The 15237-nt window shown below is 55.2% G+C and overlaps 1 protein-coding gene across 7 annotated transcripts in view; it reads left to right on the forward strand.

Annotated features, from left to right (window-relative positions):
* The window catches only part of MPRIP (myosin phosphatase Rho interacting protein), a 72293-nt gene that overhangs the window by 2819 nt on the left and 54237 nt on the right, over positions 1–15237 (forward strand). For all 7 annotated transcript variants that reach the window (XM_066560615.1, XM_066560617.1, XM_066560618.1 and 4 more), the window contains exons 2-3: positions 7973–8050; positions 9861–9926. In XM_066560615.1, coding sequence (XP_066416712.1) covers positions 7973–8050; positions 9861–9926 — 144 coding nt within the window. The remainder of the gene's footprint in view (positions 1–7972; positions 8051–9860; positions 9927–15237) is intronic.

Below are 15237 nucleotides of genomic sequence, written 5' to 3' on the forward strand. Positions count from 1 at the left end.
GTCCCTAATCCCGGGAGCGCTGCGTTCACGAGTTGTTTTTGTGCGTGGCTGTGCTGCCGGACGGGGCTCGGCGTGATTTGGGGCAGCTTCTTGTGGTCCCACCACCTGTTGGAGACGTGTTGGTCCCCTCCCAGGGCTGCAGGTGGGAGGTGATGTGCCCTTGCCCCCCACAGTCTGTGTTTGACCTTCTGGGGTGCCCACACAGCATGGGAAAAACTGGGTCAGTCGGCGCAGCTGTTCTCCCTTGGGGAAAATCTGTTGCGGTGGGTAGTGGGCTGTCAGATCCCTTGATCCTGTGTGGTGGCAGGATCTGGCTGCTGGCAGGCATGGTGCTGTTGGTGGCTGTGTCGTGGCTGTGCCACCCACCTGTTGCCAGCTTGTCTTATGCTGCTCCTTTCCCATCCAGGCAGAAATTCCCTTTTTGTGGGAATTTCCACTTTCCTGGCAAGACATGCCCATGCTGGCACTGCACGGTCCCTCTGTAACCACCTGCAAACCTCATATGGAGCTCGACTTTCCAGAACCTGCCCCGGGAGAATGGATGGTTCCCAGGGTCCCCCTCCTGTCTCCAAGAGAGAGCCTGTCCAGTGGGACCCTTTTCCCAAGCAGCCTTTTCTCATGGGGGTGTCCCCATGGGGTCCCTGCTCTCCACACTGGCTGTTCCAGGCCAATCCATGTCTGCACACACATTTCCTTGGTCTGTGAGATGAAGCTCCCAACAACATGGGACAGGCTGGGAATTAACCTAAAAATTTTGCCTGGCCTGAATTGGAAGAAGAGCAGAGTGTAAAACAGTTGCTTTTAATTTTCTCCATGCATTTGCTCTCTCGGGGAGTGGGGACTGGCACAGATAGAGGAATTTGAGGACGTCTTTCCAGCTACCAGTGTCTTTTTTTTCCCCTCTTTTTTTCTTTTTATTAGACATCATGGCATAGATGCCCAGAGGACCACCCAGTTAGAAAATAAAGCTCACAGACTTTTCCCACTGCCTCTTCCTGTGACACCCCTGCCCAGTGACAGGGGGTGGTTATTTCCATCCCTTCTCCATTGGACATTATCACTTTCCTACTGTTCTGGATGCTGAGCAGCTGGTGGCCAGCAGCCTTGAGGCTGGAGCGTGTCAGCATTGGGTCACAGGCTTGGCTTTGCTCTGGGACATTGCATCCATAGGGCTGGGATGCCCTGTGCTCCAGGGGTCTTGTCCTGGCTCCTTGCATTGTCCAAAGGGTGACAGGGTGAGGGATCATGTCCCGGCCACACTTTTCCCTCCAGCTCTGCTCCTTTTTGGGAGGAAAAGCCCCCATTTTCCTGGAAAGCAGCCCCCGTGTTTGCATTCCCTGCTCCCCGCTGCTTGTATCATGCTGCAAAAATCTGCCTCTACTTGACTGATTATTAGCACTGAACAGGGGGAGATTTCTCTGCAAATGTCAAATTTGCCTCTCTGGGTGGCTGTGGAGGTCAGGGACTTGGAGGGCACAGCCAAGGGGGCTCGGGGGGGGCAGTGACGTGCAGGCAGGGAGGGCAGCGGGCACTTGTTGGGAAGTTGTGTTGGATGCTGGTGTTGATTTGGGCTGCACTTGAACCTCTGTCTGGCCCAAGGGAAGGGACGTGGTGGCGCCTTTGGGTGCTGGAGAACCGTCCCCTTTGCTCACACTCACTTGCTGCTGGGTTTTTGCATGGCGCCTCACCTTATCTGCGCCGGCAGCCGACGGAGTGATAAATCCCCTCTCCAGCACTGTGGAGAGATGTTGTGGCTTCTCCCAGGCGCTGAGGCAGGCCAGTGGTGGGAAGTGGTTAGATATGCCTGCTGGCTGCCAGGCACACCGCCTTGGAGCTGCTCGAGAAGGAGCTGGAATTGCAAAGTCCATTCTGTCCCGCTTTGTTTTGTTGCTGTTTGGCCAATTCCCCGTGCGTTCTGCAGCCGTGCTCGGCCAGTTCTTGCTCTGACTGCCCCAGGCGATGGCAACGCTCGGACCCAAGCACAGCCCTGGGACCAGGGGTGTTTGCAGAAAGGGGCTGGATGCTGTTTGCATGAAGGGTAAATTCAACCTTTCCTCTTCCTGTTCCTCTGGTTGGTCAGTCACTCCCACTGCCCACACAGCAAAATGTTGTGGCAGCTCTGTCCTTTGGGATTTGTCAACACCTGGGTCAGTGGTAGCGTTGTGCCAGGAGGGCTCTGCCATGCACAGTGCCCACCAGCTGGTCCGTGGCAGTGGCACTTGGTGCTCCTTGTGCCCCAGTTCTAGTCTGTCCAGTCTGGTTTGGCCTTGTGCTGCATGTGGAGATGTGTTGGTGGTGAAATCCTGGGATTTGCAGCTCTGGCAGTGGCCAGCTCATGCCTGCCTTGTGCAAATGTGTTTTGGCAGAAGAGCAGGATATGAATGGAGAGGGGACTCTCCCCATCATCCAGGGTGGCCTCCAGGAGCTGCCCAGGTCTCGTCGTGGAAAAAGCACTGTCTGGGCTGGACCCAGGGGCAGTTAGCAGCCACTTGGATGAGGAGCTGGGGGATGGGAGAGTGTTTTTGCTTCAGGAATGGTTGTGGATGCTCAGAGGCAGCACTGCAGCCTCCGCGCTGGGGTTTGGCGTCACCAGGTGACAGACAGCAGAGGGGAAATGTTGTAGAAGCAGGAAAACAGGGATGTAAGCAGCTTAACTACTGAGGCTGGGATTCATCCTGGCTCTGGGGATTGCTGCTGGAGCATGGATTTGCACAGCAGTGTTTGCAGAGCCTCCCGACAGCCGTGGTCACGGGTCTCTGGTGGGTCTCCATCTGCCATCCCCTGGGAGCACATAGAATATCAAGTGATGCCTGTCTCAGTTCCTAGAAGCCATGCTGTGGGCAGGAATGCCTGCTTGGCTGTTGCATCCCATTCCCTCCCTGAACACCGTGTCACCTTCCCCATTCCTGCCCAGTGACGGCTGCTCCGACTCATCCATCAGCGATGTTCTCTTGGCTCCAAGGTGTGCAAAACTGAGAGCAGAGCGGAGCTGGAACGGCCCAGATTTCCTATTTTGAGGTTGCAACCACAGTATTTGTGGTGACTTTCTCCTTGAACTGTGCCAGAAACGGGTCCCTGCCTCTGGAGAGCTCTGAGTGGATCAGGAGACAGCACACAGGCAACGATGACCTTACTGTCCCCCCTCTCTGAGAGCTGTCACCCTGTTGTGCTCCCCTGGGCGTGGGAAGCAGCAGGCACTGCTGTCAGAGAGGCTCCTTTGGTGAATATATTGGGGCTGACCCATAAAGGTGATGGAACAAGTTCCACCTTGGATCCACCCCCAGCCTAGGTGGGTTGGGTACATCATTTTTTTGTGGGGCTGCTGGAAGCCCTGGCATCACTTCCCTGGTGCACAGGGCTCCCTGCTCCCAGTGCTGGAGGCAGAGCCTAGAGCTCCAATGCAGCAATCCATTTTTCTTCCCCTTCCCGCTCAGTTGCCAAGCCTGAACAAAACAAGCCCTGCCTCCACCCGAGACAGGCTGATTACGTCTGCCGGCAGCCTAAACAGATTATCCCTCCCGCCACGCGCTCCGAGCCAGGAGTCTCTCCCGGCAATGGATTCGGGCTTCCCTCAGAACATGTGGGGTGGGTGGGCACTGGCTGTGGGGGCATCCCAGCCCACCCAGGTGTGCAGCACCCCAGCAGGGATGGGGCTACTCTGCCATGCGGTTGAGTCTGTGCCCTAAGAGGGGATGTGGGTGTTGGTACAGCTCTCCTGTTCCACCCTGTGCAGTGAACTCCTGCAGCACTGTGAGGCTGGTGCTGTGTGGCTCTGCTGGGTCCTGTCATGCCTGGCTGGTTTGTGTGGGGAGGGAAGAGCTGAAGGTACCATCAAAAACACAGGAGGTGTGAAAGCCTGTCCGACAGGCAGCTGGTTGGTGTCACAGCCCACCTCCAGCCCTGTGACTTGGTGCTCCATGGGCTGCCACGCTCCTGTGACCCATCCTGCCCTCTGGAAGCGGGTGTCCTGTGGCCCTGGGGCTGTGCAGGGGTTCCTGTATCAGCCTGGGCTTTGGGAACTGATGAGTGGCTCTGCACGTCCTTCAAGCCCAGTTCCCCATCTGCTGGGAATTGTGTTCCCAGTGCTGGTGGAGCTGGTTGGGGTGGTTTGTCCATGCCTGGGCAGCATCAGCACAGCAGCCTGACAGCTTTGTGTAAACCCAGCTGGGGCCGCTTCCTTCTCCGCTTCCTCCCACCCGCCGTGCTGCCGGCGCTGGGCTGGAGGCAGCGTCCTCCCCCTGGATGCACTGTAGGGCTGTGGGCCGAGGGGATGGAAGCAGTGGCTGGAACAGCGACCTGAGAGGCAGGTGAGGTGCTGGTGTGCCCCACAGCCCAGCTCCAGTGCCAGATCAAAGGTGGGATCCGATACCTGGGCACTCCCAGAGGTGTGACAGGAAGCGGAGCGGTGACGTGGGGGCGTTTCTGCCTGAGTCAGCCTCCAGCAGTCCCAGGGATGGAACTGGGCACTGTGGGGCTGCAAACCGGCCACACCTCTCACCTGATGGTGGGGTGAGTGTCACCCCACCCCAGCTCCATCAGCGGCCGCTCTCCACTCTGCTCTCCCACAGCATTTTGTGGCTCACCCTCCGGCCAGGTACCTTCTGGAGAAAAGCAAAGCCACCCACCCAGTGCCTGAGCACCCTGTGTGGCTGCTACCTGTGGAGAAACTACGTGAAGCTGCCCTTTGGATATCACCGGAGCTGCCAGGAGGCAAGCAGGGCCCTGCGTGGTCAAAGGCATCCTGGGAACCCTGGGGTTGTTTCTAACACCATCCCTAAATGTGAAGTTGGACAAATCTCCTTGGAAGAAGGAATTTTTGCTCGCAGGTCTTGCTCAGTGCTGGTTGTTGCATTTTCTTCCTCTTGAGGAGCTTTCCAGAGGAAGCCAAGCCAGTGGAAAGGACGTGTGATTCCAGCTCCATCCTGGTGCTCCAGCACCTTCCAGGACCTACCTCCCACATCGGGTTTATTTTAAACCTTGCTTCAGCACGGCCATTCCAATGCAGGTGTGATGAGCTTATTTCAGACACTTCGTGTGCTAATTCATATCCCTTTCATTTAGGCTTGTATCTCTCTGGGCATTGCTTGGTTTTAGCAGGAGCTTGTTTTGGTTTGGCTTTAAAAAGCCCTGCTGCGTGTTCATTTGTTGATGGGTGGAACCAGGCTGCCCACGCTGCCTGGCTCTAATTCATACCTTTCAGCTATTTTGGTTTCAATATCTGGAATTGGATGCTCCTGCCAAAATAAGTGTAGCCCACTGGTGGTTTTTTTATGATGCTGGTACAGAAATGACCGTGCTCTGTGTTAAGGGTGTATATTTCAGGTGCTTGGTGTTTATTTACAGACAGTTTGAGCTAAAATTGGAATGGCTGAAGGCAAATTAATGGCTGCTGGGGGGTGTGAGCCAGGCTGAGGTAGGGCAGGACTTCATGCCTGTAATACTGGGTTAGGGCTGCTTGCTGCTGGCCCTGGTGATGATGTCCCCTGTTGGTTTCACAGTTATTTTGTCCCTGGTGTGTCACTGGGACCTGCCTGCTGCTTGTCACACAGGCTGGATGCTGTGGGGTGCTCAGAGTGGCTGGGGTGGCTGCAGTGCTGTGGCTTGTGTCAGGGAGAGTTTTTCTCATGGGGCTTTGCTGGGTTGAGCGCTTGGTCTTGGCTGGGAGCTGCGCTGGGGCATAGAGGGGAAAACTGGGGGATGGAGGAGAGCTGAGCCCTGTCCGCAGCTCGGCTGTCCGCAGCATTGCCAGGGTGTGCCTGGGCGTCATGATGCCAAGCGTTGGGGACATCAAGTGCTGTTGTCACTGTCATCCTCTTGTTCCTGCATGGTGGAGACCACTCCTAAGATCTTCGCAAGCCCCAGGTGCTCAGCACTCACCCCAAGTTCTCTCCCGGGAATTCGGGGTCCCCATTTCTTGTCACAGTGACCCATTGAAGGGTCTCTGACGGGTCATCAGTAGCGATTTGCAATTCTGCTTTCCCCCTATAAAACACAAGAGACATTTGGGATGTCTGGCTCTTCCCAGGCCACACGGGTGGCCGTGGCCACATCCCAGCAAGGCAGGGAGCGTTGGGATCCCCCGCTCCCTCCGGAGCCTTCCCATGGCGTGGGCACGGATGCGTCACGGGCGGCTCTGGGTGGGGGCGCGGGGCGGGGTGTGCCGGGGGAGTGGCAGAGCCTGGCTCACCTGCGGGGCGCTGCCAGCGTGGGCGGCACAGAGCCGGGCACGGAGCTGGGCACGGAGCTGGGCACAGAGTGGTGCCGAGCGGCTGGAGGTGGCATGGGGGCCACGGGCGAGCAGGGCACCGGCATCCAGGTGAGCTGGGCAGGGGTGACGGGAGGCTCCGGGCCCTTTGCCAAACCCAGGGAGGGTGGTGGTGCACACAAGTGCCTTTCTGTGCCCCCATTGGGGTCATGGGAACAGGTGTAGGGGTGCCCTGGGCCCCCATAACTCCCCCAAATTGGATCCCAATCCGAGCGCTTTGTTTTCATTGGTTTAAATCTCATTTAAAGGGGAAAGGAAGGAAGGTCTTCTCAAATCATGTTTACCCAGCTGCTGGGAGAGCAACACCTCGAGCTGGTATGTCATATTGTGGAGGGGATAAGAGATTTTGTTATTTCTTTTCACTTTATAAACAGTAAAAGGTCTCCTCCGGCGTGTTTCCAGTTTGCTTACTCAGTGCTTCATGCATTTGACAGTTTCTGGTGCATAGGCAGTTTCTTCTATTGTTTGCAGGGATTTTTCCAGAGGGGAAACTTTTTTTTAACATTACAAAACCACACAAACTGGCAGGAGGAATCTAGGGGAGGTACTGAATTGGAAACAGTTTTAAACTTTAAGGAACAGAAAAGAATGAAAGCAACAAGATTAATTGAATCAGTTAGAGAAGAGCTGGGAGTGTGTGTGTCCTTGTGACTTTTTGGCTGGGCCAGGATGGACGTGCGTGGATGTTCCATGGTGGAAAGCAGTGTTCCCAGACCCAGGGTCTCCTGAAGCTGGCTCTGCTCTGGATTTCCTCCCTCCTGGTCTCTCTTGGTATCTGTGGAGCCGGCTTGCTGGTGTGGCAATGTCTTGCTACTCTTGCAGCAGGATTTGGCCCCAGCCCTTGCCAGGTGTTGGCTCATCGTTTACAGCTTGACAAGGCAGCGGGAGCGGTGCCCGCAGGAGTTTGCGTGGGAGGACATGCCCGGTGCCCATCCCCATCCCACCGCCTGCCATGGCGTGGGTCAGCCTCACCCTGGCCACTTCTGCATCCAAGCCATCGGTGGAAAGAGCCTGGATGTTTTATTTTCCACTGACATACGGCAGTGCTGCAAGGTTCTTTCCGAGTATTCTTTCCCTTTCTCTTCCCGGCTGGCTGAATGAGCTGTTTTCCCTCCTCCTGGCTCTGACCTTCCTGTGTGCTCGCTGGGGGGAGCGGGCTGGCAGGGGCTGCCCTGCAGGGAAGCAGGAGTTGGATGTGCACAGCACGGGAAGCGGCTGGGAGCTGGAGAACTGCCAGCACTGGGTAGTTTTTCCTCTCTTAATTAACGAACGGAAAACATCGAGCTCTCCTTTGGAGTGTGTTTGTGCTTTGGAGTAGAGGCACGCTGCCGATGGCGACGGGAAGAGCCGCACTGGGGATGGGCTGTGCCGCTCGGCAGCACCCGGGAGCTTGGTGCTCCGGGCACGGTGCCATGCAGGAGCAGCTGTGTTTGGAGTTTGTGCCTGGGGTTTTGCCTCCTCCCGAGTCCTCGTCTCAGTCCCATTGGCACACAGTGTGTGTCACACCACGGGTTGCCATCAGACACCACGTTCCCTGCACTGGGAAGGCTGAGTTTGCCTGCGTGCAGGAGGCTGAGCTCACACAGCTGCCTTCGTGCTGGGGCTGCTGCAGTTTCCCTGGTCCCTGACCATCGATTCCCTGTGGTGCTGATCTGTGTTGAGCCGTTTTCCGCTGTGAGTGAGTGTTCCTCTGCTGTTTCTTTGCAGGCCAAACCCATTTATGGTGGCTGGCTGCTGCTGGCCCCGGAAGGAACGGACTTTGACAACCCCGTCCATCGCTCCCGGGTAAGTGAAGCTGAGACATCCCCTGCCCATGACGTTGGTGGGGGTGGCAGGAGGGCATGTCCCTGCCCATGGGGGTGGCTGTGACCCTGGGAGTGCTGAAGGCACCTCCATGCTCCCATTCTCTTGTGTAAACCAGGAAGCTGGGAGATGTTTCTGGCAGCAAGGCTGGAATGCCTTCTCTGGGATGCAAGGTCTCCTGTGCTGGGCAGCAGCCTGGGGCACTGCAGGTGCGGGTCAGGCTCAGTCTGTGCAATTTTATTGCTTGTTGCTTTTGCTTTTTGATGTTTTGATGCTGCTCTGGTTTGTCTGACACGTGCCATGCTGCCAGGAAGGCGCTCAGGCCAGTGGGGTGTGGGCTGTGTGACTCTGAGCTGTGCTGTGAGCATCAGAAAAGCACCTAGTTTTCCTTTGGGGCTTGGAAACAACTACTTTATTTTCTGCAGCTCATTGTGAGCATGCCCAGAGCTTTAGAGGGAGGCTGCATCCCATCCCCTAGTGTGGATATGCTGATGTCAGGCAGGTCCTGCAGCAAGGAAGGGGCTGAGTGGTGGTTCCCATTTGCTCTAACCTGCAGAGCTCTGAAGCCAAGTGCTGGCAGCAGGGACCTGCAGACAGAGCAGGACACACTCAGCTCCTTCCCAAAGGGCTTTTCTCATGCCTGGCAGAAACAGCAGCATCCTGTGGGGTTGGAGCATCCCCCACTTTCCTGTCCTGGGGGGTGTGAGGCTCAGAAGGATGTGGCCAGGCTGAGGTCCTTTCACTGCTGGCTTGTGACAAGGACTTCCAGCCTGTCCTGCTTGTCTTGCAGGGAGCTTGCTGCTGAGGCTGCCAGGATGGGGCTGTCTTGTGCGTGCGAGGGATGGCAATGGTCCGTGAACCCTCCCTCATGCAGCCAAAATGTTCTGGGAGCTGTTTGTAATAAAAAAATGGCTCCTGAATGAACAAGAATTGGGTTCTGAGTTCAGCCTGGGGTATATGGGTCGTTATTTGGAGTCACAGCTTGTCATAGGCTTGCTGGCCTGACATAAAGGGGACATGGGACCTGGCTCTCCCCAGAACCCAGGCTGCCTGCTAAGCTGGGGCTTGTGGAGGTCCACAAGGTCCTCCCTAGTTCTGCTTGTCCCTGAGCACCTTGGACTTTGCCCGAAGGGCTGAGAAAAGTGAGATAAGAATTGCTGCACTGGGGCTATGAATCCAGGACTTTTTTATTTCAGCCTGCTCAACCAGTTTTTGCTCTTGGCCGAAAACAACCTGGCACACATGAAAAAAAAAAAAAGGCAGTTTTCCAGCCAGATCAGTTCTCCAATCTGATTTGCTGTGCAGCTGCAGAGGCAGCAGTGCCAGCGTGGTGCCAGGATTGCCTGGGCAGAGCCATGCCAGGAGTGCAGCCACCATCCAAACTGAGCTCATGTGCTGCTGGGGGACATGTGACATGACACCCTGTCACTCTCCAGCACTGGATGCTGGAATAGATGGTGCAGGATGAAGCTGAGGGCTCAGAACATTTAGTTTGGGGATCCTTCTGGTGTCCCCAGTATTTGTGGCATGAACCTGAGTTATGAGAGGTTTAGTTTGGATGTTAGGTAAAGGTTCTTCCCCCAGAGGGTGATCAGGCTCTGAACAGGCTCCCTAGGGAATGGTCAAAGTCCCGAGGCTGCCAGAGCTCAAGGCAGTGAGCATTGGGCAATGTGGGCTGATGCACACAGACCTTTGGCAGAGCCCTGCCAGCTGATGTGCAGCTCCAGTGCTCCCAGCAAGGCCCAGGGGCTGGTGGGCACTGCCATGACCCACCTCATGTCTTCTCTTGCAGAAATGGCAGCGTCGGTTCTTCATCCTCTACGAGCATGGGCTGCTGCGCTATGCCCTCGACGAGATGGTGAGTGCTGCCCGGCTCTGTCCAGGTTCTGGGGATCAGCTGGGTTATCTGCTGCCCTTGGAGTGCTCTGCCAAGCTGGAGGAGAGTTGTGCTCGCTGGGTTTGACTCTGTGCCAGGCTGGGTTTGTGTGGGAGCTCAGTGGTCACTCTGCAGAGGACGGGTGGGTGTTTCGGAGGTGCGTGAGTCCCTCCTGGCACAGGATTCCGCGGTTGCTGACAGATCCCACGATGACAGGAAGTGCTGGAGGGGGGTCCCCAAGGTTGTTCCCCCTCCTTTTTGCCCAGTTTCCCGGTGCCAGCTGGGTTTTGGTTGTGGTGAATCACCTTGGCAGTGTCTGAGAAGGAGGCCCTGCCTAGCGATGCCCGTGGAAAGTAGGTCAGCTGGAACGCCTTCCCACTGCCCACCCGCCCTGGAGCTGCAGCTTGTCACCAGCCCTGCTCCCAGCAGTAAAAGGGGATCAAAGGAAGGCAAACCCATTCACTGGGAGCTGCAGAGTGGGGCTGAAGAGCCCAGTAGGTCAGTCCCAGGAGCACCCAGGCCTGCTGATCTATCCTGCTGGCTACAGGAAGCTCACGGGAGGGTGCCCAAGGCTGAACAGGCTGGCGCAGTGGACACCCATGTGCTGGGATCTGCCATGGGCAGGAGGCTCAGGAAGCCAGCTGGAGAGAGCACACCTGTGGGACAGGGACACATGGGGACCTGTGTCTGTGGTGGGGAGGCTCCCTGAGAGGTCAGTGTGCCTTGGTCCTCCTCCAGTACCTCCTGTGAGGGCACCGTGGAATGAGGAGGCTCGGCGAGTGTGGCTCAGATTTCATGCTGTGTTTGTTTGTATTTTTACTTGGGGTTGGTCCAAGTGCCCTAAATAATTTAAATGACTTTGGTAGGAGCAGTGAAGGCTTTAATACATTTTCAGTGTCTGCAACCTGGCTCTGCACTGGGCTGCTTTTTCCTGTCCTACATTGACAGGAGGGTGCTTTGTGTCTGGGTGGAGTAGGGAGATTGCCCAGTCTGAGGGTAGAGGTGCAGAAATGCTGGGAAACACAACCTGGAATATTTTTTTGCTGTTTTGCATCCTGAGGAGGTTGAGCTCCCCCAGGTTCTGCCACATCTGGGCAGAAGCAGACAGGCAGTGCCCCAGCCCTGTGCCACAGGGGCCAGAGAGCACCCAGAGGACAGCAGGAGCATCCCGCAGTTCTCCGGGCACCTGCTGGGCTTTTTCCCCTTGAGAAGGGAGAAAGTGGAAAAATACAGACAAAAAAGGGAAGGTACACATGTGCAGCATGGGATGGTGTCCTGGGCAGTGTGACAGCTCTGTGCTGGCTCCTGGACTCACTGCCCCATGGCCACTTGTGGTGTGATGGATCCCAGGAGAGTCTGATGCAGCAGGAGACCTCCCAGGCAGTGGCAGGCTGGGATTGAATGGCTCTGCTTGAACCTTTCAGACGTTAATTTTGTGGGTTTGGCAATTTCTGCTCTTATTAAAAGTGGAATTGGAGGAAGGAGTGAGCCTGGGAGGGGAGTCCTGGGCTGGTGATGCTGGTGGAGATGTTCCTGTGCCTGGCCAGGGAGGTTCTGCTCCTGGCTCCCAGCAGGTTGGAGAGCAGTGGGGTGTGGAGGGGCAGCTCAAAGCACAAGCCCAGGTTGAGGAGACCTCAGGGAGTCCCCAGAGATGTTGGTGCTGTGGTACTCAGAGACTGTGGAATGGGGCAGCACTGGGCACAGGGAGCCTTTTGCCAAGGGATGGGTAAAGTTTGGTGTTGGATTGGAGCATTTGGGCGTGGAAGGTGGGAGAAGCAGGCCCCAGCTGTCCTGCTTGTCCTGTTCTCTCCTGAGACCTGCCCAGGGATATCCCAGAGCTGATCCTGAGTCTGCGCTCCTGCTTGGCCACCTTCTTTCTCTGTGTCAGTCATTCTGTCTGTCCTTGCTCTGCCATAGTTCCAGTCTGAAAAGAAAATGAGTTCTGCATGATGGCTGCATTGGGGAGAATTTGCACAGGCTCTGGACCTTCACTGCCTCAGACCAGACTGAGCTGCCAGACTCTCTCCCTGGGGTCTCCCTTTCAGGCTGGGTGCAGTTGGTGGCACCCAGATCCAGCCTGGCCACTGGGAATGCCCAGGAGATCCCAGCCCCTTCTCCTCTGCAGGGACCATGCCAGCAGCTGTTCCCAGCTCTGCTGAGCCCTGCCTAAGCTGAGCCTGCTCAGACGTGCAGAAATTCCTGCCTCTCAGCTGTGGGTGGATGTGGAGGGTGTGTGATCACTTGGGGATGCCTTCCCATCCTGAACATCCACAATTGCACCCCGATGGTGGCTTGCTCCTACTGTTGGATAAACATTAATGCTGGGACTGATGATGTCAGGGCTGGTGCTTCTCTGCAGCAGCTGGAAGATGACAAAGCCACTCTTACTGAGGGAAAGCAGGAAAGGACAGGCTTGGGGTTGAGCTGCTGTGTTGTGAGTGTCCAAGGACAAGTTTCAGTTCTCCTGGTAGAGCAGCCTGTGGTCTCCAGTGCAACCACTGCCGTGGGAGAGCAGCCCGGCACTGCGGCGCTCTGGGAGGTTTTGGTTGGGATTTGGGAGCTGCCACAAGAATAGTGCAGGGCTCAGGGGCCAGAGCCAGCGAGTGGCAAGTGCAGAGCTTTTGCCTGCCTTTGTTTTGATTGCTGTGATCTATAATTAGCAGCCGAGGTCTCTATAAATAGAGCCAGCCTGCGTGGGAATGGAAAGGCAGGAGGGGTTTGTGGGGATGGAGAGCTCTGCCATGTCCCTCCCTGGGCCTGCAGGTGGGCCTGGGGCCTCAGCCTCTGCCTGGGGATGGATCCAGCCCCGTGCCTGGGGCAGGTCAGAGGAGTGGGTCTGGATCTCCAGGCCAGCTTCTTAATGCATCACTGCATATCCAAGCCAGGCCTTGTCTCTGTGCCTCAGTTTACCCCTGTGCTGCTTCTCTTGAGCTGGGATTTATACTAGGTTGGCATTTTGCATCCTCCCTGGGGATATTCTCGTGTCACATCAGGCTTCCTTTTGGTAGCTAAGACTATTAATTTAGAGGCTTTTTGCTTTGTGCATATGTTAGTTTGAAAACAGGACAAAATTGAGGCTTGTCTGGGAGCATCTCAAACTCACTGGTGCTGTGGATGAGAGGCAAGGTGAGGGCATCTTCTGATTGGGCTCTTTTAGTTTCTCTGCAGGGATTCAGGAGGAGCATTTCTGTGCATGAAATACCCATTTTGCAACAAGCTGACCTCAGTCTGTCTGGCACTTCCCAGCTTGATGAAATGTGTGAGCTCTATCTCTACCCTACCTGTTACTTGCTGGAGTCAAATTGCTTTGTGAAATTGGGAAGGGATCTAGAAGGATGCTTGAGTCAGTAGTCAGCCACCTCAATACCAGAGTTTGCTGGGGTTGGATGGTTGTGTCCTCCATGGTGGTGTTGCAGACCCTTCCCAAACTCACAGCAGGGTGGTCTTGCTCCTACATCAGGAACTCAGATGGATCATAATGTCATTAACCTCAGAACAATGGAGCAGACATCTCTGCTCCAGCCTGTGATGGCAGGGAGGGAGGTCAGGAGGGAGCTGGGAGCTGATGGGACTGGGGTGAGCTGGAGAACGAGGCCAGCCTGGCATCTGGGAATGGTTAGGGAGCAGAGGGACCCCTGGGCTGGGTGTATAAATAGGAGAAGAGAGGCCAGCTCAGAGGTGGGAGGTCTGGCACTACACAGCAGGGCTGTGGGGTCACATCTGGAGACCTGCTTGGCCCCATTCCTGGCCACAGAAACCTAAGGAACTGATAAATGGGTAAAAAAGGAGAGTGTTGTAAGCATTGGTGGCAGCTGGAGGGGGATCAGAGGAAGGGATGCATGCTTGCTGATGCTGTGATCCACAGACCTGTGTGATTATTGTTTCCTAATTCACCCCCCTCCAAACACCTCTTTATTTGGAGGAAAGGGGCATTTTAAAATGTCACTGTCAGCAGAGCTGTGCTGTGTTGATTTTCATTGTAGTTACCTCCTTTGTCATCTGTATTGTTTTAGGAAGCCAAGAGCCCGTGTGTGTGTTTTCCCCCTCCTTTTTAGATCAAAGCAGTTTACTTCAGTTTTGGCACAGAATTGAAATTCATTGGCAGGGATTAAAAACAAACCTTAAACATCCTGGCCTCTCTGTCCTTACTTTTTCCACACATTTTGCCATTTAAGTGTTTCCAAGCTCTCCCTGCCCCCTCCTCTGTGGGAGCACCAGGCTTTACAAACCCCATTCCCCTCATCCCCAGTGGTTTCCCCCAATGGACACAATTTTGCCAGTGCCTCTGTTTGCCAGATCAAGACTTTCAGTTTCTGTTTAGCATAAAAAAGCTTTTGGCTTGAATCAAAGTATGTTTGAAATTTAAAGTAAGCAGAGACAGAAAGGCTGGGTGGGAGTGACTGTGTGAGGCTCAGACAGTGACAGGGACACCGCATCCCAGTTTTTTTCCTGGATGTTGTCAAGTCAGGGTGGATGATGATCTGTGAGGTTTTATGTGGGATATTTGGTGTGTATGTCATAGATGATGCGGTAGCAATAAGGAAATGATGGGAAAATTGGGAAACAGAAATCCTTTCTCCTTCAGGGAAGCTGGGCAGGAAAGGGACACCAGGGAGAGGGGACATGCTTGTGACTGCTCTAGAGGAGCTGCAGAGAGAACACAAGTGCTGGTGACTCTGAACAGAGCTCAGAGATCTTTGAGGAATTTGTTGTGTTTAATTTTCAATACTGATTTGGGGGAAAAAAATCCATGAACCTACAGGGAGCCCTGGGAACTCATTCCCCAGGGCATTGCTGAAGTCAGGACCAAGCAGCCTCGAAGGGGGTGAGAGGAGGATACACAAATCTTCATTTGTGGTTTTATATTAATGTCTGTCTTGATGCTGATGCAAGTGTCATTACTGGGGTTGGACATGGGGATCCCATAAGGGTGGCTTTGGGGTGTTCATGTCTTGCCATTTCTCTCTGCTCCAAGTGTCTGGCCCCAGTTGCTGCAGGAGGTGGATTCTGCTGTCAGGACACCCGTGGGCTCCTCCAGGAATGGTTCCCTACATTTGCTAAACCCTCTTCTGGTTTGTGTCTTTTAGTTTGGGAAGGTAAAACTGCTGAGCTACAGAAGGAGAATTTGGGAGGGGGCTGAGGGAGCAGGAAGCTCTCCTCCAGGGATGGCTCCATCAGGAGTCCCTGGCAACTGACAATGGCCAGGGACATCATCAGGGCCCCAAAAGTGCCTGGGTTTATTGTGAGCTTTGGAGATCACTGCTGTCCACATCCAAGCCCCCCAAGAAGGACA

The sequence above is a fragment of the Molothrus aeneus genome, chromosome 16 (assembly GCF_037042795.1).
Source record: "Molothrus aeneus isolate 106 chromosome 16, BPBGC_Maene_1.0, whole genome shotgun sequence".
In the NCBI taxonomy this organism is placed as follows: Eukaryota; Metazoa; Chordata; class Aves; order Passeriformes; family Icteridae; genus Molothrus; species Molothrus aeneus.